General features: G+C 38.8%; 1 protein-coding gene and 2 pseudogenes across 1 annotated transcript; 1 reads left to right on the top strand and 2 right to left on the bottom strand.

Moving 5' to 3' along the window:
- LOC128069540 (uncharacterized) overlaps window positions 1-11,120 on the bottom strand; it is a 74,017-nt pseudogene extending 62,897 nt beyond the window's left edge.
- A 6,832-nt stretch (window positions 11,121-17,952) lies between these two features.
- LOC128069732 (uncharacterized) lies at window positions 17,953-18,635 on the top strand (annotated as a pseudogene).
- A 5,206-nt stretch (window positions 18,636-23,841) lies between these two features.
- Window positions 23,842-24,492, bottom strand: LOC128069733 (uncharacterized). Its single transcript, XM_052662854.1, has one exon. It carries the CDS (start codon window positions 24,490-24,492, stop codon window positions 23,842-23,844), a length of 651 nt encoding a protein of 216 aa, XP_052518814.1.
- Window positions 24,493-26,597: the final 2,105 nt, after the last annotated feature.

Raw genomic sequence — 26,597 nt, 5'->3', positions numbered from 1 at the left:
CAGCTTACTTTATAGACCAACTCTCACATCCATATATGACCACTGGAAAAACCATAGCCTTGACTAGAGGGACCTGTGCTGGCAAAGTAATGTCTCTGCTTTTTAATATGCTGTCTAGGCTGGTCATAACTTTCCTTCCAAGGAGTAAGCGTCTTTTAATTTCATGGCTGCAATCACCATCTGCAGCAATCTTGGAGCCCAGAAAAATAGTCAGTCACTATTTCCAATGTTTCCCCATCTATTTGCCATAAAGTGATGGGACATGAACTTAGTTTTCTGAATGCTGAGCTTTAAGCCAACTTTTTCACTCTCCTCTTTATTACAGCTACTGCTAAGTCACTTCAGTCATGTCCGACTCTGTGCGACCCCATAGACGGCAGCCCACCAGGCTCCCCCATCCTTGGGATTCTCCAGGCAAGAACACTGGAGTGGGTTGCCATTTCCTTCTCCGCATGAAAGTGAAAAGTCAAAAGTGAAGTTGCTCAGTCGTGTCCGACCCTCAGCGACCCCATGGACTACAGCCTACCAGGCTTCTCCGTCCATGGGATTTTCCAGGCAGGAATACTGGACTCTTCTCTTTAGGGCACTATTATTTTTTAGGGTATGAGAGCTCCCCTTTCTGGTCTCCCAACTCTAATAGAGTTTTTGTTTATTAAATTTAAATATATATTTATATTTAGTTTATATCAAATATATAATTTATATCAATATGTATTTATTTAGTGTTTCTATTTATTATTTTCCTTTATCCATTAATTCATCACAGACACTGAGATCATTTGTTTGTCTTGACTATTACAAATAATGCTGCAGTGAATGTAGGGTTGTATATAGCTCCAAGATAGGTTTTACTTCCTTTGGATCTATACAAAAGTGGAATTGCTGAATCACAAGGCAATTCTATTTTCAAGTTTTGATGAACATCCATACTCTTTTCCCATAATGTCTGCATCAATTTGCATTCTCACCGAAAATGTATAAGAGGATTATTTTTCCACATCCTTGCTAAACCTTATCTAGTCTCTTTTTGAGGATAACCATTCTATTAATTATGAATGAAAATATATTATTAGAATTTTGACTTGCATTTATCTGACAATTAGTGATGCTGAGCACCTTTTCATATACTTGGTAGCCATTTGTAGATTTTCTATGAAGGAAACAAAAGTTTATTCAAGCCTTCTGTCTAGTTTTTAACCTAGTTTTTAATTTGTTGGCCATTGATTTGCATGATTTCCTTACATATTTTGAATATAAACTCTTTATCAGATAGGTAGATTGCAAATATTTTCTCCCATTCTGTAGGTTGCCTTTTCATTTTGTTAATTGTTTCTTTTGCTGTGCAAGAGCTTTTCAATTTGATGTAGACCCACTTGTTTAGCTTTTCTTGCTTTTGCTCTCATATTCATAAAGTCATTGCTAAGAGCAATGTAAGGAAGCTTTTTCTATAAGTTTAATGGTTTCTGATTTTACATTTAACACTTTGATCCATTTCAAGTTAGAGTGTTGTAATGTCCAGTTTCACTCTTTTACATGACAAGTTTTCCCAGCACCATTTATTAAAGCAACTATTTTTATGCCATTGTGTATTCTTGATAAATATTAGTTCTAAAATATTGGTTTTCAAATATGGGTTTATTTCTAGAATCCACTACTTTATTCTCCACTTTCTAGCTTTGCCAGCACCCTAGTCTAAGCTACTATCATTTTTGCCTGGTATCTTTCCTTCTACTTTTGGCCCCAACCAAAATATTCTTCACACTTCTGCCAGAATAATCTTGGCATAGCACAAAAACGGTCATGTCACTTCCCTGTTAAAATCTCTTTAATGCTTTCCCATTGTTAATCTGGAGACAGAAAATACTATTGCTTAGGACTGAAACAATGTTTCTTCATTGAAAAGATTTCTATTCTACCTTTGGAACTCAATATTTCCTTCCTAACTTTTTTAAGGTCAAATAATTTTAAAAGCCAGATGGAATTGAAGATATTAACCAGCTGACCTTGAAGTGGAGAGATTATCCTAGATAATCTAAGTGAGTCCAATATAATCACAAGGGCTTTTATCAGTGGAAGATGGAGGCAGAAAAAGGAAAACCAGAGAGTTGGTAGTGTGAGAAGGACTTGGCCTGATGCTGCTGGCTCTGAAAATGGAGAGTGTCATGAGCCAAGGAATGTGGGTGGCTTCTAGAATATGTAAAGGTCAAGGAAACAGATTTTCTCCTAGATACTGCAGAAAGAAACTTAACCCTGTCAACATCTTGGTTTTAGCTTTGATGTTATAGATGCTCAGATGCTCAGTCGTGTCCAAATCTTTGTGATCTTATGGACCGTAGCCCACCAGTCTCCACTGTCTGTGGAATTCTTCAGGCAATAATACTGGAGTGGGTTGCCATTTCCTTCTCCAGTGGATCTTCCCCACCCAGGGATTGAACCTGGGTGTCTTGCATTGAAGGTGGATTCTTTACCAACTTAGCCACCAACTTAGCTTGGTAAGACTCAGTAACATCCACAGCATATTACCTTTGTATTGTTTTGAACAAACAATTTTGTGATAACTTGTTACAGCAGCAACAGAAAACTCACACAAGTAGAAATACAAATAGTAACATAAATTTACAACTAAATATAATGACTTGAAAAAGATTCTGATGCTGGGAAAGACTGAAGGCAAAAGGAGAAAGGGGTGGCAGAGGATGCGATTCAATAGACATAAATTTGAGCAAACTTTATGAGATAATGGAGGACAGAAAAACCTGGCATGCTACAACCCATGAGGTGCGAAGAGTCAGACATGACTTTGCGACTGAACACAATCATAATTAATTGAGTGTGAATAATAAGCATGACTAAACATAGGCAGAACACTGTAATAACATAAAAGGGGGCAATATCTTTTTCAATCAGTATCCCAGAATAATGGAAATGAAAACAAAAATTGAAAACTGGGACCTAATTAAACTGAAAAGATTTTGCACAGCAAATGAAACAATAAACAAAAAGAAAAGACAGCAAACAGATTCAGTTTGTTTCAGTTCAGTTGCTCAGTACTGTCTGACTATTTGTGACCTCATGGACTCCAGCACACCATGCTCCCCTGTCCATCACCAATTCCCAGAGCTTGCTCAAACTCATGTCCATAGAGTTGGTGGTGCCATCCAGCCACCTCATTCTCTCTTGTCCCATTCTCCTCCTGCCTTCAATCTCTCCCAGCATCAGGATCTTTTCCAATGAGTCAGTTCTTCCCATCAGGTGGCCAAAGTGTTGCAGTTTCAACTCCAGCATCAGTCCTTCCAATGAATATTCAGGACTCGTTTCCTTTAGGATGGACTGGTTGGATCTCCTTGCAGTCCAAGGGACTCTCAAGAGCCTTCTCCAACACACAGTTCAAAAGCATCAATTCATTTTAGTCCAATTCTCACATCCACACATGACTACCAGAAAAACCATAGCACTGACTAAATGGAACTTTGTTGACAAAGTAATATATCTGCTTTTTAATATGCTATAAAAGTTGGTCATAGCTTTCTTCCAAGGAGAAAGCATCTTTTAATATCATGGCTACAGTCACCATCTGCAGTGATTTTGGAGCCCAAGAAAATAAAGTCTGTTGCTGTTTCCATTGTTTCCCCATCTATTTGCCATGAAGTGATGGGAATGGATGCCATGATCTTAGTTTTCTGAATGTTCAGTTTTAAACCAGCTTTTCCACTCTCATCTTTCACTTTCATCAAGAGGCTCTTCAGTTCTTCTGCACTTTCTGCCATAAGGGTGGTGTCATCTGCATTTCTGAGATTATTGATATTTCTCCCAGCAATCTTGATTCCAGCTTGTGCTTCATCCAACCCAGAATTTTGTATGATGTAATCTGCATATAAGTTAAATAAGCAAGGTGGCAATATACAGCCTTAATGTACTCCTTTCCCAATTTGGAACCAGTCTGTTGTTCCATGTCTGGTTCTAACTGTTGCTTCTTGACCTACACACAGATTTCTCAGGAGGCAGGTATGGTGGTCTGGTAGTCCCATCTCTTGAAAAATATTCCACAGTTTGTTGTGACCTACACAAAGGCTTTGGCATAATCAAGAAAGCAGAAGTAGATTTTTTTTCTGGAATTCTCTTGCTTTTTCAATGATCCAACAGATGTTGAATCATAGAAAAACAGATTGGGAGAAAATACTTGCAAATTATGTGACTGACAAAGGATTAATCTCTGAAATTTATGAACAGCTCATGAAGCTTAACTGAAAAAAAAAAAAAAAGAAATGGACAGAATACCTAAACAGACATTTCTAAAAAGAAGATGTGTTACAGATGGCCAAGAGGCACATGAAAAGATGTTCAACATCGCTAATTATTAGAGAAATGAAAATCAAAACTACAATGATATATCACCTCACACCAGCCAGAATTACTGTCATCAAAAATCCATAAACAATTAATGCTAGAGAGGGTATGGAGAGAAGAAAATCCTTCAACACTGTTGGTGGGAATGTAAATTGGTACAGCCACCATGGAGAACAATATGGATGTTCTTTAAAAACCTGAAAATAGAGTTACCATATGACTCTGCAGTCCCACTCCTGGGCATGTATCCAGAGAAAAACATGATCCAAAAGGATACATGCACTTCAGTGTTCCCTTCAGCATTGTTTATAACAGCCAAGACATGGAACCAATCTAAATGTCCATCAATAGAGGAAAAGATAAAGAAGACATTGTATATTTATACAATGGAATATTACTCAGTCATTAAAAAGAATGAATTAATGCCATTTGCAGCAACATGGATGGACCTAGACATTGTCATACTAAGTGAAGTAAGTCAAGGCAGAAGAGAAGAAAAATAATGATATTCCTCATGTGTGGAATCTAAAAAGAAATTACAAATGAACTTACAAAACAGAAAAAGAGAGTCACAGACTTAGAGAATGAACTTGGTTACCCGTGCACACTGCTATAATTAAAATGGATAACCAATAAAGACCTATTCTATGTATGTATGTGTGTATATATACATAGCTGAGTCCCTTTACTGTTCACCTGAAACTGTCACAACTTTCTTAATTGGCTATACCCCAATACAAAATTAAAAGTTGAAAAATCAATCTAAAACTGAAAACTGTACTATTGGAAGAAGTGAATATATTCCTACCACTCAAGTATTTGTAAAACAAAATTTTGACCAGAAAGCAATATGCATATTCAAAAACTTCATTTCATTTAACTGTCTATACACTCTTTCTCACATCTCAGAGTGCTGTTATAAAACTTTGTCAAGTGGTGGCATGAAGCCATATATGATTTTACACAATTTTCAAATAAAACACAAGAGTTTCCCTAGTAAGCCAATCACATATTCCCCAAACAAGTGCAAAACAGAACCTTGAAGTATTTTTTTTCTGTAAATTTAGAGATCAAAAGTAAAAGGGCACTATTCAAAGATGAAATATACATGAGTAATAGATTATACTATTACCAAGGAGCAACCAGCTGCAATGTTAACATAAACTGTCTCAAAGAGAAAGCAGAATGAGTTATTGGCAAACTCTCTTTAAAATTTGGTCAGTGGCATGTGATGTGGAAGATCACTTACTGTCTTCTGTGTACTTTTGCATTCTTTTTTTCAAGATTAATTTTTAATTGAAGTATAATTGCTTAACAATGATGTGCTGGTTTCTGCCATACAACAACATGAATCAGCCATTAGTATACATATATGTCCCCTCCCTCTTGAAACTCCTTACACTTCCCACCACCAACACTTCATCCACTAAGTTGTCACAGAGTACCAGGTTGAGCTCCCTCTGTTATAAGGCAACTTTCAACTAGCTATCTATTTTACATATGGTAATGTAGAGTATTCAATGCTACTCTCTCAATTCTTCCCACTCTTTCCTTTCATTGCTGTGTCCACAAGTCTGTTCTCTATGTCTCTATTCCTACACCATGATTAGGTTAATCAGAACTATATTTCTAGATTCCATATATTTGTGTTAATATACAATTTTTTAATTCTTTCTGACTTACTTCACTCAGTATAACAGGCTCTATGATCATCCACTTCACTAACACTTACTCAATTTGTTACTTTTTATGGCTGACTGTGGCTCAGATCATGAACACCTTGTTGCCAAATTCAGAATTAAATTGAAGAAAGTAGGGAAAACCACTAGACCATTCAGGTATCACCTAAATCAAATCCCTTATGATTATACAGTGGAAGTGAGAAATAGATTTAAGAGACTAGATCTGATAGACAGAGTGCCTGATGAACTATGGATGGAGGTTTGTGACATTGTACAGAAGACAGGAATCAAGACCATCCTCAAGAAAAAGAAAGGCAAAATGGTTGTCTGAGAAGGCCTTACAAATAGCTGTGAAAAGAAGAGAAGCAATAAGCAAAGTAGAAATGGAAAGATATACCCATTTGAATGCAGAGTTCCAAAGAATAGCAAGGACAGATAAGAAAGCCTTCCTCAGTGGTCAATGCAAAGAAATAGAGAAAAACAATAGAATGGGAAAGACTAGAGATCTGTTCAAGAAAATTACAGATACCGAGGGAACATTTCATGCATAGATGGGCACAATAAAGGGCAGAAATGGTATGGACCTAACAGAAGCAGAAGATGATGTTTAGAAGAGGTGGCAAGAATACACAGAAGAACTCTACAAAAAATATCTTAATGACCCAGATAACCACAATGGTGTGATCACTCACCTAGAGCCAGACATCCTGGAATGTGAAGTCAAGTGGGCCTTAGGGAGCATCACTACGAACAAAGTTAGTGGAGGTGATGGAATTCCAGTTGAGCTATTTCAAATCCTGAAAGATGATGCTGTGAAAGTGATGCAATCAATATGCCAGCACATTTGGAAAACTCAGCAGTGAGCACAGGACTGGAAAAGGTCAGTTTTCATTCCAATCCCAAAGAAAAGCAGTGCCAAAGAATGCTCAAACTCCTCAACAATTTGCAGTCATCTCACACACTAGTAAAGTAATGCTCAAAATTCTCCAAGCCAGGCTTCAGCAATACATGAACTGTGAAATTCCAGATGTTGAAGCTGGTTTTAGGAAAGGCAGAGGAACCAGAGATCAAATTGCCAACATCTGCTGGATCATCACAAAAGCATGTATTGGAGAAAGAAATGGCAACCTGCTCTTGTATTCTCGCCTGGAGAATCCCAGGGACAGGGGAGCCTGTTGGGTTGCAGTCTATGGGGTCGCACAGAGTCGGACACAAGTGAAGCGACTTAGCAGCAGCAGCAGCATGTATGGTTGTGAGAGTTGGACTATAAGGAAAGCTGAGCACTGAAGAATTGATACTTTTGAACTGTGGTGTTGGAGAAGACTCTTGAGAGTCCCTTGGACTGCCAGGAGATCCAACCACTTCATCCTAAAGGAGATCAGTCCTGGGTGTTTATTGGAAGGACTGATGTTGAAGCTGAAAGTCCAATACTTTGGCCAACTGATGCAAAGAGCTGACTCATTTGAAAAGACCATGATGCTGGGAAATATTGAGGGCAGGAGGAGAAGGGGAAGACGGAGGATGAGATGGTTGGATGGCATCACTGACTCAATGGACATGAGTTTGGGTAAACTCCGGGAGTTGGTGATGGACAGGGAGGCCTAGCGTGCTGTGGTTCATGGGATAGCAAAAAGTCAGACACGAGTGAGTGACTGAACTGAACTGATGGCTCAGCAACAGTCTTTTTGTATATGTATCAAATCTTATTTAGCCATTCATCTACAGATGGATGTGTATGTTAGTTCCATGTCTTGGCTACTGTAAACAGTCCTTCAGTGAATATTAGGGTACATGTTGTTGGTTTTTTTTTATTATGATTTTCTCAGGGTATATTTCTAGTAATGGTATTGTTGAGTCATATGGTAGTTTTATTCTTAGCGTTTTTAAGGAATCTTCATAGTTTTCTCCATAGTGGCTGTATCAATTTACATTTCCACCAACAGTGCAAGAGGTTTCCCTTTTCATCATATCCTCTCCAGCATTTACTGTTTGTAGATTTTTAAAAATTATATCCATTCTGACAGGTGTGAGTTGATGCTTCACTGTAATTTTGATTCACATGTATCTAATAATGTCACGCATTATTTCATGTGTTTATTGACCATCTGTATGTTTATTAGCCATCTATATGTGTTTATTGGCCATCTGTATGACACCACCCTTATGGCAGAAAGTGAAAGGAACTAAAGAATCTCTTGATGAAGGTAAAAGAAGAGAGTGAAAAAGCTGTCTTAAAACTGAACATTCAAGAGACTAAGATTATGGCATCTGGTACCATCACTTCATGGCAAATAGGTGGGGAAACAATGGAAACAGCAACATACTTTATTTTTGGGGGCTCCAAAATCACTGCAGATGGTGACTGTAGCCATGAAATTAAAAGACATATGCTCCTTGAAGAAAAGCTATGACTAACCTAGATGGCATATTAAAAAAGAGACATTACTTTGCCAACAAAGGTATGCATAGTCAAAGGTATGTTTTTTCTAGTAGTCATGTATGGATGTGAGAGTTGGACCATAATTGCATCCAAAAAGTAAAATACTTAGGAACAAACCTGACCAAGGACATGAAATAATTATATGCTGATAAATACAAAAGATTAATAAAGGAAACTGAAGATAATTTAAAGAAATTGAAAGTTATCTTATATTTTTGGATTGGGGGAATTAACATTGTTAAAATGGCCATACTACCCAAAGCAATCTACTAATTCAATGCTATCCTTATCAAATTACCCATGACATTTTTCACAGAACTAGAACAAATAATCCTAAAATTTATATGGAGCCATGAAAAACTCAGAATTCCCAAAGCAATCCTGAGAAAGGATAACAATGCAGGAGACATAACCCTCCTAGATTTCAAAAAATACTACAAAGCTACAGTAATCAAAACGACATGGTATTGACACAAGATAGACATATGGATCAATGGAATAGAATAGAAGGCCCTAGAATAATTCCATATACCTACAATCAAGTAATCTTTGACAAAGGAGGCAAGAATATGCAATGGAAAAAAAGACAGTCCCTTCAGGAACTGGCATTGGGAAAGTTAGAACCAGTTGTTCTAAATCAGTGAAGTTAGAACACATCTTCATACCATAGAGAAAAATAAACTTAAAATGGCTTAAAGACTTAAATACAGGATAAGACACCACACAACTCCTAGAAGAGAACATACACAAGATATTCTCAGACATATATTGTACCAATGTTTTCTTAGGTTAGTCTTCCAAGGCAATAGAAATTAAAGCAAACATAAACACATGGGATCTAATCAAACTTACAAACTTTTGCACAACAAAGGAAACCAAAAACAAAACAAAGAGACAGCATACAGAATGGGAGAAAATATTTGTAAATGATGTGACTGTTATTTTTGTTCATCACCCAGTCATGTAGAATTCTTTGCAACCCCATGGACTGCAACACACCAGGCTTCCCTGTCCATCACCATCTCCCTGAGTTTGCCCAAGTTCATGTTCATTGCATCAGTGATGCTGTCCAGCCATCTCATCCTCTGATGCTCTCTTCTTCTGACTTCAATCTTTCCCAGCATCAGAGTCTTTTCCAATGTGTCGGCTATTTGCATTGGATGACCAAAATATCGGAGCTTCAGCTTCAGCATTAATCTTTCTAGTGGATATTCAGGGTTTATCTCCCTTAAGATTGACTGATTTGATCTCCTTGCTGTCCAACGGACTTTCAGTAGTCCTCTCTAGCATCACAGTTTGAAGGCATCAATGCTTTGGCATTCTGCCTTCTTTACACTCCAGATCTCACAACCATATGTGACCACTGGGAAGGCCATAACCTTGGTTATACAAACCTTTCTCGGCAAAGTAATGTCTGCTTTTCAGCATGCTGTCTAGGTTTGTCATCACTTTCCTGCCAAGAAGTAATGTTCTTCTGATTTCATGACTGTAGTCACTGTCCACAGTGGTTTTGGAGCCCAAAAAGAGGAAATCTGTCAGTACTTCCACAGTTCCCCTGCTATTTGCTATGCAGTAATGGGGCAAGTTGCCATGGTCTTAGTTTTTGTTAATACTTAGCCTTAAGCTGGCTCTTTAACTCTCCTCCTTCACCCTCATCAAGAAGCTCTTTAGTGCCTCTTTGCTTCCTGCCATTAGAGTAATATCATCTACATCTCTGAGGTTGTTGATATTTCTCCTGCCTATCTTGATTCCAGCTTGTAACTCATCCAGCCTGGCGTTTCTCATTATGTGCTCAGCAAACAGGTTAAACAAACATAGTGAGAGCAGACAACCCTGTCATACTCCTTTCTCGATCTTGAACCAATCAGTTGTCTCATACAGGGTTCTAACTGTTGTTTCTTGATTCGCATACAGGTTTCTCAGGAGATAGGTAAGACTATCTGGTATTTCCATCTCTCTAAGAGCTTTCTGGAACTCTCTTGCTTTTTCCATGATCCAGCGGATGTTGGCAATTTGATCTCTGGTTTCTCTGCCTTTTCTAAAACCAGCTTGAACATCAGCAAGTTCAGGTTCCCATATTGCTGAAGCCGGGCTTGGAGACTTTTGAGCATTACTTTACTAGCTGCCATCTAAGGGGTTGCAAAAAGTCGGACACGACTGAAGTGACTTAGCAGGTTACTAGCATGTGAGATGAGTGCAATTGTGTGGTAGTTTGAGCATTCTTTGGCATTGCCTTTCTTTGGGATTGGAATGAAAACTGACCTTTTCCAGTCCTGTGGCCACTGCTGAGTTTTCCAAATATGCTGGCATATTGAGTGCAGCACTTTCACAGCATCATCTTTCAGGATTTGAAATAGCTCAACTGGAATTCCATCCCCTCCACTAGCTTTGTTCGTAGTGATGCTTTCTAAGGCCCACTTGACTTCACATTCCAGGATGTCTGGCTCTAGGTGAGTGATCACACCATCGTGATTATCTGGGTCGTGAAGATCTTTTTTGTACAGTTCTTCTGTGTATTCTTGGCATCTCTTCTTAATATCTTCTGCTTCTGTTAGGTCCAGACCATTTCTGTCCTTTATCGAGCCCATATTTGCATGAAATGTTCCCTTGGTATCTCTAATTTTCTTGAAGAAATCTCTAGTCTTTCCCATTCTGTTCTTTTCCTCTATTTCTTTGCATTGATCACTGAAGAAGGGTTTCTTATCTCTTCTTGCTATTCTTTTAAACTTTGCATTCAGATGCTTATATCTTTCCTTTTTCTCCTTGGCTTTTCATTTCTCTTCTTTCACAGCTATTTGTAAAGCCTCCCCAGATAGCCATTTTGCTTTCTTGCATTTCTTTTCCATGGGGATGGTCTTGATCCCTGTCTCCTGTACAATGTCATGAACCTGATTCCATAGTTCACCAGGCACTCTATGTATCAGAGCTAGGCCCTTACATCTATTTCTCACTTCCACTGTATAATCATAAGGGATTTGATTTAGGTCATACCTGAATGGTCTAGCGGTTTTCCCTGTTTTCTTCAATTTCAGTCTGAATTTGGTAATAAGGAGTTCATTTCTGCTTTATTGACTATGCCAAAGCCTTTGACTGTGTGGATCACAATAAACTGTGGAAAATTCTGAAAGAGATGGGAATATCAGACCACCTAACCTGCCTCTTGAGAAATCTGTATGCAGGCCAGGAAGCAACAGTTAGAACTGGACATGGAACAACAGACTGGTTCCTAATAGGAAAAAGGAGTACATCAAGGCTGTATACTGTCACCCTGCTTATTTAACTTCTATGCAGAGTGCATCATGAGAAACGCTGGACTGGAAGAAACACAAGCTGGAATCAAGATTGACGGGAGAAACATCAATAACCTCAGACATGCAGATGACATCACCCTTATGGCAGAAAGTGAGGAGGAACTAAAAAGCCTCTTGATGGAAATGAAAGAGGAGAGTGACAAAGTTGGCTTAAAGCTCAACATTCAGAAAATGAAGATCATGGCATCCTGTCCCATCACTCCATGGGAAATAGATGGGGAAACAGGGGAAACAGTGGAAACAGTGTCAGACTTTATTTTGGGGGGTTCCAAAATCACTGCAGATGGTGATTGCAGCCATGAAATTAAAAGACGCTTACTCCCTGGAAAAAAAGTTATGACCAATCTAGATAGTATATTCAAAAGCAGAGACAGTACTTTGCCAACTAAGGTCTGTCTAGTCAAGGCTATGGTTTTTCCAGTAGTCATGTATGGTTGTGAGAGTTGGACTTTGAAGAAGGCTGAGCGCCGAAGAATTGATGCTTTTGAATTGTGGTGTTGGAGAAGACTCTTGAGAGTCCCTTGGACTGCAAGGAGATCCAACCAGTCCATTCTGAAGGAGATCAGCCCTGGGGTTTCTTTGAAAGGAATGATGCTAAAGCTGAAACTCCAGTACTTTGGCCACCTCATGCGAAGAGTGGTCTCATTGGAAAAGACTTTGATGCTGGGAGAGATTGGGAGCAGGAGGAGAAGGGGATGACAGAGGATGAGATGGCTGGATGGCATCACTGACTCGATGGACATGAGTCTGAGTGAACTCCGGCAGTTGGTGATGGACAGGGAGGCCTGGGGTGCTGCGATTCATTGGGTCGCAAAGAGTCAGACACGACTGAGCGACTGAAATGAACTGAAGAGCTTTCTACAGTTTGTTATGATCCACACAGTCAAAGGCTTTAACATAGTTAATGAAACAGAGGTCGATGATTTTTCTGAAATTCTCTTGCTTTCTCTATAATCCAGAGAATGTTGGAAATTTGATCTCTAGTTCCTCTTCCTTTTCTAAATCCAGTTTGGAGACCTGGAAGTTCTTGGTTTGCATAATGTTGAAGCCTAGCATGCACGATTTTGAACATAACCTTATTAACATGGGAAATAAGTGCAATTGTCTGATGGTTAGCACATTCTTTGGTGCTATCCTTCCTGGGAATTGAGATGAAGATTGAACTTATAGCCCTGTGGCCACTGCTAGGTCTTCCAGATTTGCTGACACAATGAATGCAAAACCTTGATGCATCATCTTTTAGGGATTTGAATAGTTCTGATGTAATTTCATTGCATTAACTAGCTTTATTAATAGCAGTGCTTTTTAATGACCACTTGACTTCGCATTCCAGAATGTCTGGCTCTGGATGACTAACGATACCATTGTAGTAATCTGGCTCATTAAGATCTTTTTTAGACAGTTCTTCCATGCATTCTTTCCATATCTTCTTGATTTTTTCAGCATCTACTAGGTCCCTACCCTTTTCATCATTTATTGTGTCCATATTTGGGTGGAATGCTCCCTTGATGTTCCCAATTTTCATGAAGAGATCTTTAAGCTTTCCCTTTTTGTTGTTTTCTTATATTATTACACATTGTTCATTGAAGAAGGCTTTTTTGTCTTTTTAAGCTATTTTTTGGAACTCTACATTTAATTCGATGTACCTTTCCCTCTCTCCCTGCTTTTAACTTCTCTTCATTCTCCCACTATTTGTAAGGCCTCCTCAGGTAATCACTTTGCCTTTTTGCCTTTCTTTTTCTTTGGGATGGTTTTGTTCACTGCCTCCTGTACAATATTTTGGACCTCTGACCATAGTTCTTCAGGCACACTGTTAACTAGATCTAGTCCCTTGAATATATTTGTTACCTCTGCTGTGAATTCATACAGGATTTGATTTAAGTCATACCTGGCTGGTCTATTGTTTTATCAATTTTCTTTAGTTTAAGCCTACATTTTGCTATGAGAAGCTGATGATCTGTGCCACAGTCAGCTCCAGGTATTGTTTTTGCTGAGTTTATACAGCTTCTCCATCCTTGGCTACAAATAATGTAATCAGTTTTATATCAACACTTGTGACTGACAAGGGCTTAATTTCCAAAGTATTCATACAGCTCATACAACTCAGCAACAGAATAAGCAAACAACTGAATCTAAAAAGTGGGCTAAGAACTAAATAGACATTTTTCCAAGGAAGACATTCAGATGGCCAATGAGCACGTGAACAGAAGCTCAACATCACTCATTTTTTGGGAATCTTTTTTCAATTTTGGAGGTTCCTCAAAAACTAAAAGTAGATTTTCCATAATATCCAGCGATATCACTCCTCAGCATATATTTGGACAAACTACAATTCATAAAGATATATGCATGCCTATGTTTATAGTAGCACTATTCACATTAGCCAAGGCATGGAAACAACCTACGTGTCCATTGACAGATGAATGGATAAAGAAGATGTGGTATATACACACCAGAATATTACTGAGCCATGAAGAAGAATGAAATACTCCCATTTACAGTAATGTGCATGAACCTAGAGTTTACCATACTAAGTGAATTAAGTCAGAAATATAAAGAAAAATACCATATGGTATTGGAATCTAAAATATCTAAAACAGATGACCCTATCTATAAAATAGAAAGAGACTCACAGACATAGAGAACAGACTTGTGTTTGCCAAAAAGAAGTGGAGGGAATGAAGGAGTGTTGAAATGGTAGTTTGGTGTTAGTAGATACAAACCATTATGTATAGAATGGATAAATAATAAGGTCCTACTGTATAACACAGGATTTATATTTAATATCCTGTGATAAACCATAATCCAAAAGAATTTTACAGAGAATGTGTATGTATGTATAACTTAGTTTTCTGTACAGCATAAATTAACAGAACATTGCAAATCAATAATACGTCATTGAAAAAAGACCACGAATAGCAAACATTGACAAGAATGTGCAGAAAGGAGAACCCTCATACATTTTGGGACTTCCCCAGTGGCTCAGTGGTAAAGAATCCACCTGCCAATGGAGAAGCTGCAGGAGACATTGGTTCAATCCCTGGGTTGGGGAGATCCCCTGGAGTAGGAAATGGCAACCCACTCCAGTATTCTGTCCTGGAGAATCCCATGGACAGAGAAGCCTGGTGGGCTACAGTCCTTGGGGTCACAAAGAGTCAGACATGACTGAGAAAGCATGCATGTATACAATTTGCGGGGAATGTACTTTGGTGCAGCCATCATAGAGAACAGTATGGAGGTTTCTAAACAACTAAAAATAGAACTACCATAAGACCCAGAAATTCCACTTCTGGAGATTTATTTGACAGAAAAAGAAATACTAATTAGAAAAGATACATGCACCCCAATGTTCATAGTAACATTATTTACCATTGCCAAGATATGGAAACAACCTAAATGTTCATCAAGAAATGAATGGATAAAGAAGATGTGAGATATTATTCTATATGAAAAATGAAATTTTGCTACTTGCAGCATCATGGATGGACTTGTAGAGTGAAATAAGTCAGGCATGGAAAGACAAATACTGTACACTATCAATTATTTATGGAATCTGAAAATAAAACAGCCAAAGGTAACAAAAATAGGCTCAAAGATGTAGAGAACAAACTAATGATTACCAGTGGGGAAGAGGGGGAGGAGCAAGCTAAGGGTAGGGGAATAAAAGGTATAAACTACTGTGTATAAAATAAATAAAGTAAAAATATTGTACAACATTGACAACAGCCAGTATTTTATAATAAATATGAAATGGAATGTAACTTTTAAAAATTGTCAATCACTGTTAACTCTGGGAGTTGGTGATGGACAGGGAGGCCTGGCGTGCTGCGATTCATGGGGTCACAAAGAGTCGGACACAACTGAGCGACTGAACTGAACTGAACTGATATTATACACCTGAAACATATAATATTGCACATCAACTATATCAATAAAAACATATCTACATGCATAAATGGATTTCATTATAATCCCATTTGAAGCATTTTTAGTTTTTAATTTTTTAAACTTTTAATTTCATATTGGAGTATGTAGCCAATTAACAATGTTGTGATAGTTTCAGGTGGGTAGCAAAGAGACTCAACCATACATATACAGTTATCCAAATAGAAATGTAAACATTCAGGTGTGCATTGTGCACAATATCAAGGGAAATGATGAGGAAATATGTTAGCAACCAACTATAGGGAGCTGAACTGAGGAAGTATAAGCTGGTAAGAGATTTATCATACTTGTAAAAACGAAGTACTAAGCCAACAGAAGAGGGGAGTCCTGAAACATAACAGTTCACACAACCAAACTTCCCAATGGTGAAAAAACCACTGCCTCAAAAAGTGAATGAGGGTAAAGATGACAATGGAATTAAGAGAGTTCTAACCTGTGGGGCGGCAGCTGAGAGGAGCTACCCCGCATCCAAGGTTAGGGGTGGGGGCCGGGAGGAGCAACCCCAAGTCCAAGGAGCAGTGGCTGCGTGAGCACAGGAGGGCCTAGAGGAGCTATTCCACGTTCGAGGTCAGGAGGGGCAGTGGTGAGGAGATACCCCTCATCCAAGGTAAGGAGCAGCAGCAACACTTTGCTGGAGCAGCCGTGAAGAGATAACCCAAGTTCAAGGTAAGAGAAACCCAAGTAAGATGGTAGGTGTTGCAAGAAGGCATCAGACAGCAGATACACTGAAACCATAATCATAAAAATTTAGTCAATCTGGTCACACTAGGACCACAGCCTTGTCTAACTCAATGAAACAGCCATGCCCCTGGGGCCACCCAAGATGGGTGGGTCATGGTGGAGAGGTCAGACAGAATGTGGTCCACTGGAGAAGGGAATGGCAAACCACTTCAGTATTCTTGCCTTCAGAACCCCATGAACTCTATGAAAAGGAAAAAATGATAGGATACTGAAAGAGGAACTCCCCAGGTGAGTAGGTGCCCATTATGCTACTGGAGATCAGTGGAAAAATAACTCCAGAAAGAATGAAGGGATGGAGACAAAGCAAAAAAAAAAAAAAAAAAACAAAAACCAACCCAGTTGTGGATGTGACTGGTGATAGAAGCAACGTTTGATGTTGTAAAGAGCAATATTGCATAGGAACCTGGAATATCAGGTCCATGAATCAAGGCAAAGTGGAAGTGGTCAAGCAGGAGATGGCAAGAGTGAATGTCGACATTCTAGGAATCAGTGAACTGAAATGGACTGGAATAGGAGAATTTAACTCAGAAGACCATTATACCTAATACTGTGGGCAAGAATCCCTCAGAAGAAATGGAGTAGCCATCATGGTCAACAAAAGAGTCCGAAATGCAGTACTTGGATGAAATCTCAAAAAAGACAGAATGATCTTCGTTTGTTTCCAAGGCAAACCATTCAATGTCAAAAATAATCCAAACTATGCCCCAACGGGTAATGCTGAAGAAGCTGAAGTTGAACGGTTTTATGAAGACCTACAAGACCTTTTAGAACTAACACCCCCCCAAAAAATGTCCTTTTCATTCTAGGGGACTGGAATGCAAAAGTAGGAAGTCAAGAAACACCTGCAGTAACAGGCAAATTTGGCCTTGGAATAAGGAATGAAGCAGGGCAAAGACTAACAGAGTTTTGCCAGGAAAATGCACTGGTCATAGCAAACACCCTCTTCCAACAACACAAGAGAAGACTCTACACATGTACATCACCAGATGGTCAACACCAAAATCAGACTGATTATATTCTTTGCAGCCAAAGATGGAGAAGCTCTATACAGTCAACAAAACCAAGACCAGGAGCTGACTGTGGCTCAGATCAACTCCTTATTACCAAATTCAGACTGAAATTGAAGAAAGTAGGGAAAACCACTAGACCATTCAGGTATGACCTAAATCAAATCCCTTATGATTATACAGTGGAGTGAGAAATAGATTTAAGGGACTAGATCTGATAGATAGAATGCCTGATGAACTATGGATGGAGGTTTGTGACATTGTACAGGAGACAGGAATCAAGACCATCCCCAAGAAAAAGAAAGGCAAAATGGTTGTCTGAGGAGGCCTTACAAATAGCTGTGAAAAGATGAGAAGTGAAAAGCCAAGGAGAAAAGGAAAGATAAAAGCATCTGAATGCAAAGTTCCAAAGAATAGCAAGAAGAGATAAGAAAGCCTTCCTCAGAGATCAATGCAAAGAAATAGAGGAAAAGAACAGAATGGGAAAGATGAGAGATTTCTTCAAGAAAATTAGAGATACCAAGGGAACATTTCATGCAAAGATGGGCTCGATAAAGGACAGAAATGGTATGGACCTAACAGAAGCTGAAGATATTAAGAAGAGGTGGCAAGAATACACAGAAGAACTGTACAAAAAAGATCTTCACAATCAAGATAATCACGATGGTGTGATCACTCACCTAGAGCCAGACATCCTGGAATGTGAAGTCAAGTGGGCCTTAGAAGCATCAGTACAAACAAAGATAGTGGTGGTGATGAAATTCCAGTTGAGCTGTTTCAAATCCTGAAAGATGATGCTCTGAAAGTGATGCAATCAATATGCCAGCACATTTAGAAAACTCAGCAGTGACCACAGGACTGGAAATAGTCAGTTTTCATTCCAATCCCAAAGATAGGCAAAGCCAAAGAATGCTCAAGCTACTGCACAATTGCACTGATCTCACATGCTAGTAAAGCAATGCTCAAAATTCTCCAAGCCAGGTTTCAGCAATACGTGAGCTGTGAAATTCCAGATGTTCAAGCTGGTTTTAGGAAAGGCAGAGGAACCAGAGATCAATTTGCCAACATCTGTTGGATCATCGATAAAGCAAGAGAGTTCCAGAAAAACATATATTTCTGCTTTATTGACTACTCCAAAGCCATTGACTGTGTGGATCACAATAAACTGTGGAAAATTCTGAAAGAGATGGGAATATCAGACCACCTGACCTGCCTCTTGAGAAATCTGTATGCATGTCAGGAAGCAACAGGTAGAACTGGACATGGAACAAGAGACTGGTTCCAAATAGGAAGAGGAGTATGCCAAGGCTGTATATTTTCACCCTGCTTATTTAACTTATAGGCAGGGTACATCATGAGAAACGCTGGGCTGGAGGAAACACAAGCTGGAATCAAGACTGCTGGGAGAAATATCAATAACCTCAAATATGCAGATGATACCACCCTTGTGACAGAAAGTGAAGAGGAAGTAAAAAGCCTTTTGATGAAAGTGAAAGTGGAGAGTGACAAAGTTGGCTTAAAGCTCAACATTCAGAAAATGAAGATCATGGCATCCGGTCCCATCACTTCATGGGAAATAGATGGGGAAACAGTATCAGACTTTATTTTTTGGGGCTCCAAAATCACTGCAGATGGTGATTGCAGCCATGCAATTAAAAGACGCTTACTCTTTGGAAAAAAAGTTATGACCAACCTAGACAGAATATTGAGAAGCAGAAACAATACTTTGACAACAAAGGTCTGTCTAGTCAAGGCTATAATTTTTCCAGTGGTCATGTATGGATGTGAGAGTTAGACTGTGAAGAAAGCTGAGCGCTGAAGAAGTGATGCTTTTGAACTATGGTGTTGGAGAAGACTCTTGAGAGTCCCTTGGACTGCAAGGAGATTCAACCAGTCCATTCTGAAGGAGATCAGCCCTGGGATTTCTTTGGAAGGAATGATGCTAAAGCTGAAACTCTAGTACTTTGGCCACCTCATCCTAAGAGTTGACTCACTGGAAAAGACTCTGATGCAGAGGGATTAAGGGCAGGAGGAGAAGGGGACGACCGAGGATGAGATGGCTGGATGGCATCACTGACTCGATGGACATGAGTCTGAGTGAACTCTGGGAATTGGTGATTGACAGGTAGTCCTGGCATGCTGCGATTCATGGGGTTTAAAGAGTAGGACACGACTGAGCGACTAAACTGAACTGAACCTGTGATCTTCCCTCACTTCATGGAGCCAGGTGATTTCTCTCATAGCAGCAGAAATCAAATATTTTGTTTTCCCTTAAGGATAACATATATTTCTTCATTAAGAAACATTTGCATCAGTTTGGAATTGATGAACTCTTAGTTTTTGCTTTTCTAATTTCTTTGTCTCCACTTCAGTTCTAAATGACAATCTTGCTGTACAGTGTCCTAGGTAATTTTTTTTTCTTTTCATCACTTTCCATGAACAAATGAGTGAATAAAGAACATGTGAAAAGTTATACAATGGAATAGTATTCAGATATAAAAAAGATTGAGATTCTGTCATTTGCATGGAAGCAATCTAGAGATTAATATGTTTAGTGGCATAAGTCAGCTAAGTACTCCAAGCTATCACATGTGGTATTTAAAAATATATCACATATATGCATATAAGAAAACAAAATGGACTCACAGGTATAGAGAACAAACTAGTGGTACTCACTAGGGAGATGGAAATAGGTGGGATGAGGTTTGGGCTAAGAAGCACAAAATGCTATATATAAAGTAGATAAGCAACAAAGATATATAGCACAGAGAAATAAAGACATTATTATTATAACTTTAATTGAATATAGTCTACAAAATATTGAATCAATATGTTGTATATGTGAAACTAATATAGTATTATAGATCAACTATACTTCGATAGGGCTTCCCTAGTGGATAAGATGATAAAGAATCTGCCAGCAATGCAGGACACATGTGTTTGATTCCTGGGTCAGGAAGATACCCTTGAGAAGAGAATGGCTATACATTCTAGTATTCTTGATTGGATAATTCCATGAACAGAAGAGCCCGGTGGGGTATGTCCAGGAGGTCCCAAATAACTGGACACGACTTAGCGGCTAACACTTTCACTTTTCATAGTTCAGAGAAAGCAAATTATGCTTTAGATATAGTGAAGAACGAGAAGAAAAGACATCAACTAAAAATTTAAAAATTGAATGTTGAGCCTCCAACTGACTCCAAAGACTAACTAAACTTAGACATCTTAGGGAGAGAAGATATTTACCTTGGGAATGTGACTGAATTAAGAGAAAATATCTGAAGATATCAGCATCAAATCTTTCCCAATGAAACCTCTATTAGTCTGTGAAGCCCAGATTTGAAAATTTCCACACACTCATGGAACTTCTAAAGTCTCAGTTAACCATTTTTTTTTAAAAACTATTTTTAGTTTTTTTAAAAGTAATTTAAGAATAATTGTTTTACAATATTACATTGGTTTCTGCCATACATCAATATGAATTAGCTATAGGTACAAATACGTCCCCTCTCTCTTGAACCTCCCTCCCATTGCTTCCCACCCCTTTATGTTGTTATAGAGCCCTGGTTTGAGTTCCCTGAGTCATACAGCAAATTTCCATTGACTATCTATTTTACATATGGTAGTGTATATGCTTACATGCTACTCTCTACATTTTTTCCCACCCTCTGTTTCCTACCCCTGCCCATGTCCATAAGTCTGTTCTCTATGTCTGAGTCTCCATGGCTGCACTGCCAATAGGTTCAACAGTACCATCTTTTCAGATTCCATATAGATGCATTAATATATGATTTTTTTTCTCTTTCTGACTTACTTCACTCTGTATTATAGGCTATAGGTTCATCTACCTCATTAGAATTGACTCAAATGAATTCCTTTTTATGGCCAAATAATATTCCATTTTATATATGTACCACAGTTTCTTTATCCATTTACCTGTCAATGGACATCTAGGTTGCTTTCATGTCCTAGCTATTGTAAATAGTGCTGCAATGACATTGAGGTACATGTGTCTTTTTAACTTTTGGTTTCTTTAGGATATGTGACCAGTAGTGGGATTACTGGCTTCCCACGTGGCACTAGTGGTAGAAAACCTACTTGCCAATGCAAGAGATATAAGATATGCAGACTCAATCCTTGGGTCACAAAGATCTCCTGAAGGAAGGCATACAAATCCACTCAAGTATTGTTCCCTGGAGAATCCCATGGACAGAGGAGTCTGGTGGGCAATAGGGTCTATAGGGTCGCAAAGAGCTGTAAATGACTGAAGTGATGCAGCAGCAGCATGGTAGTTTTACTCCTAGTTTTTAAAGCAATCTCCATACTGTCTTTCATAGTGGATGTATCAATTTATATTCCCATCAACAATGCAAGGGGTTTGGTTCCCTTTTCCCTACACCCTCTCCAACATTTATTGTAGATTTTTTGATGATGGCCATTCTGACCAGTGTGAGGTGATACCTTCTTGTAGTTTGGATTTTCATTTCTCATGTCTTTATTAGCCATCTGTATGCCTTACTTGAAGAAATGTCTCTTTAGGTATTCTGCTCACTTTTTGATTGGGTTGTTTATGTGTTATTGAGTTGCATAAACTGCTAGCATATTTAGGAAATTAATCATTTATCAGTTGTTTCATTTGCTATTATTTTTTTTTCCCATTTAAGGGCTGTCTTTTCACCTTGTTTAGAGGTTCATTTGCTGTGCAAAATATTTTAAGTTTAATTAGGTCCCAATAGTTTATTTTTGCTTTTATTTCCATTACTCTAGAAGGTGAGTCGTGGAAGACCTTGCTATGATTTATGTCATACAATATTCTGCCTCTGTTTTCCTCTAAAAAATTTACATTCTGGTCTCATATTTAGGTTTTAATCCATTTTGAGCGTATCTTTGTGTATAGTGTTAGGAAATCTTCTAATTTCAATTTTTTTTTTACACATAGTTGTCCAGTTTTACCATCACCATATACTGAAGAGATCATCTCTTCCCCATTGAATATTCTTGCCTCCTTTGTCAAAGAAAAGGTACCCATAGGTGTGTGTGTTTATCTCTGGACTTTCTGTCTTGTTCCATTGGTCTATATATCTGCTTATGTGCCAACAACATACTGTCTTGATAACTGTAGCTTTGTAGTATAGTCTGAAGTCAGGAGGGTTGATTCCTCTAACTCAATTTTTCCTCAAGATTGCTTTGGCTATTCGTGGTCATTTGTGTTTCTATATGAATTGTGAAATTTTTTTCTAGTTCTTTGAAAAATGCCATTGATAATTTGATAGCGATCACATTGAATCTATAGATTATATTTCGTTCAGTTCAGTTCAGTCGCTCAGTCTTCTCTGACTCTTTGCGACCCCAAGAAGGCCTCCCTATTCATCACCAACTACCGGACTTCACTCAGATTCACGTCCATTGAGTCAGTGATGCCATCCAGCCATCTCATCCTCTGTCGTCCCCTTCGCCTCCTGCCCCCAGTCACTCCCAGCATCAGAGTCTTTTCCAATGAGTCAAATATTCACATGAGGTGGGCAAAGTACTGGAGTTTCAGCTTTAGCATCATTCCTTCCAAAGATTCCCAGGGTTGATCTCCTTCAGAATGGACTGGTTGGATCTCCTTGCAGTCCAAGGGACTCTCAAATCTTCTCCAACACCACAGTTCAAACGCATAAATTCTTCGGCACTTAGCCTTCTTCACAGTCCAACTCTCACATCCATACATGACTACTGGAAAAACCATAGCCTTGACTAGACGGACCTTAGTCGGCAAAGTAATGTCTCTGCTTTTGAATATACTATCTAGGATGCTCATAACTTTTCTTCCAAGGAGTAAGCGTCTTTTAAATTCATGGCTGCAATCACCATCTGCAGTGATTTTGAAGCCCCCCAAAATAAAGTATGACATTGTTTCCACTGTTTCCCCATCTATTTGCCATGAAGTGATGGGACCGGATGCCATGATCTTTGTTTTCTGAATGTTGAGCTTTAAGCCAACTTTGTCACTCTCCTCTTTCACTTCCATCAAGAGGCTTTTTAGTTCCTCCTCACTTTTTGCCATAAGGGTGGTGTCATCTGCGTATCTGAGGTTATTTATATTTCTCCCAGCAATCTTGATTCCAGCTTGTGTTTCTTCCAGTCCACCGTTTCTCATGATGTACTCTGCATAGAAGTTAAATAAGCAGGGTGACAATATACAGCCTTGACGTACTCCTTTTCCCATTTGGAACCAGTCTGTTCTTCCATGTCCAGTTCTACCTGTTGCTTGCTGACCTGCATACAGATTTCTCAAGAGGCAGGTCAGGTCGTCTGGTATTCCCATCTCTCTCAAAATTTTCCACAGTTTATTGTGATCCACACAGTCAAAGGCTTTGGCATAGTCAATAAAGCAAAAATAGATGTTTTTCTGGAACTCTCTTGCTTTTTCCATCATCCAGCAGATTGTTGGCAATTTTATCTCTGGTTCTTCTGCCTTTTCTAAAACCACCTTGGACATCAGGAAGTTCACAGCTCATGTATTGCTGAAGCCTGGCTTGGAGAATTTTGAACATTACTTTACTAGCATGTGAAATCACTGCAATTGTGCAGTAGTTTGAGCATTCTTTGGTATTGCCTTTCTTTGGGATTGGAATGAAAACTAAACTTTTCCATTCCTGTGGCCACTGCTGAGTTTTCCAAATGTGCTGGCATATTGAGTGCAGCACTTTCACAGCATCAACTTCCAGGATTTGAAATAGCTCCACTGGAATTCCATCACCTCCACTAGCTTTGTTCGTAGTGATGCTTTCTAAGGCCCACTTGACTTCACATTCCAGGATGTCTGGCTCTAGGTGAGTGATCACACCATTGTGATTATCCAGGTCATGAAAATCTTTTTTGTACAGTTCTTCTGTGTATTCTTGCCACCTCTTCTTGATATCTTCTGCTTCTGTTAGGTTCATACCATTTCTGTCCTTTATCGAGCCCATCTTTGCATGAAATGTTCCCTTGGTATCTCTAATTTTCTTGAAGAGATCTCTCATCTTTCCCATTCTGTTCTTTTCCTCTATTTCTTTGCATTGATCTCTGAGGAAGGCTTTCTTATCTCTTCTTGCTATTCTTTGGAACTCTGCATTCAGATGCTTATATCTTTCCATTTCTCTTCTGCATTTCGCTTCTGTTTTTTTCACAGCTGTTTGTAAGGCCTCCACAGACAGCCATTTTGCTTTTTTGTAGTTCTTTTCCATGGGGAAGATCTTGATCCCTGTCTCCTGTACAATGTCACAAACCTTATTCCATAGTTCATCAGGCACTCTATCTATCAGATCTAGGCCCTTAAATCTATTTCTCACTTCCATTGTATAATCATAAGGGATTTGATTTAGGTCATACCTGAATGGTCTAGTGGTTTTCCCTACTTTCTTCAATTTCAGTCTGAATTTGGCAATAAGGAGTTGATGATCTGAGCCACAGTCAGCTCCTGGTCTTGCTTTTGTTGACTGTGTAGAGCTTCTCCATCTTTGGCTGCAAAGGATATAATCAATCTGATTTTGGTGTTGACAATCTGGTGATGTCCATGTGTAGAGTCTTCTCTTGTGTTGTTGGAAGAGGGTGTTTGCTAAAACCAGTGCATTTTTTGGCAAAACTCCTTTAGTCTTTGCCCTGCTTCATTCCGCATTCCAAGGCCGAATTTGCCTGTTACTGCAGGTGTTTCTTGACTTCCTACTTTTGCATTCCAGTCCCCTAGAATGAAAAGGACATCTTTGGGGTGTTAGTTCTAAAAGTCTTGTAGGTCTTCATAGAACCGTTCAACTTCAGCTTCTTCAGCATTACTGTTTGGGGCATAGACTTGGATTACTGTGATATGGAATGGTTTGCCTTGGAAACGAACAGAGATCATTCTGTCGTTTTTAAGATGCATCCAAGTACTGCATGTTGGACTCTTTTGTTGACCATGATGGCTACTCCATTTCTTCTGAGGGATTCCTGCCCACAGTAGTAGATGTAATGGTCATCTGAGTTAAATTCACCCATTCCAGTCCATTTTAGTTCACTGATTCCTAGAATGTCGGCGTTCAGTCTTGCCATCTCCTGTTTGATCACTTCCACTTTACCTTGATTCATGGACCTGACATTCCAGGTTCCTATGCAACATTGCTCTTTACAGCATTGGATCTTGCTTCTCTCACCAGTCACATCCACAGCTGGGTGTTGTTTTTGCTTTGGCTCCATCCCTTCATTCTTTTTTGAGTTATTTCTCCAGTGATCTCCAGTAGCATATTGGGCACCTACTGACCTGGGGAGTTCCTTTTTCAGTATCCTATCATTTTGCCTTTTCATACTGTTCATGGTGTTCTCAAGGCAAGAATACTGAAGTGGTTTGCCATTCCCTTCTCCAGTGGACTACATTCTGTCAGACCTCTCCACCATGACCCGCCCATTTTGGCTTTCCCCAGGGGCATGGCTTTGTTTCATTGAGTTAGACGAGGCTGTGGTCCTAGTGTGATTAGATTAACTAGTTTTCTTTGAGTAATATAGTCATTTTCACAACATTCTTTCTTCCAACCCAAGAGCATAGAATATCTCTCCATCTGCTTATGTTGTCTTTAATTTCTTTCATCAGTGTCTTATAGTTTTCTGTATACAGCTCTTCTGTCTTTTAAGTAGATTTATTCCTAGATATTTTATTCTTTTTTTTTGCAATGGTAAATTGGATTGATTCCTTAATTTCCCTTTCTGATTTTTCGTTGTTAGTATATAGGAATGCAAGGGATTTCTGTGTATTGACTCTGTACATAACAACTTTACTAAATTCACTGATTAGCTCTAGCAACTTTGTGATAGTATCTTTAAGATTTTCTATTTATAGTATCCTGTCATCTTCAAATAGTGAGTGTTTAGCTTCTCCTTTTCCAATCTGCATTCCTTTTATTTCTCTTTCTTCTCTGATTGTCATAGGTAGGACTTCCAAATCTATGTTGAATAATAGTGGTAAGAATGGACAAACTTTTCTTTTTCCTAATCTTACAGGGAATGCTTTAATTTTTTCACCATTGAGAATAATGTTTCCTGTGGGTTTGTTGTATATGGCCTTTTTAATGTTCCTTCTATGCCCATTTTCTGAAGAGGTTTTTTTTTTATCATAAATGAGTGTTAA

The sequence above is a fragment of the Budorcas taxicolor genome, chromosome X, assembly GCF_023091745.1.
Source record: "Budorcas taxicolor isolate Tak-1 chromosome X, Takin1.1, whole genome shotgun sequence".
NCBI lineage: Eukaryota > Metazoa > Chordata > Mammalia > Artiodactyla > Bovidae > Budorcas > Budorcas taxicolor.
The sequence above is the reverse complement of the archived record's forward strand: the minus strand, read 5'-3'. Positions and strand labels throughout refer to the sequence as shown.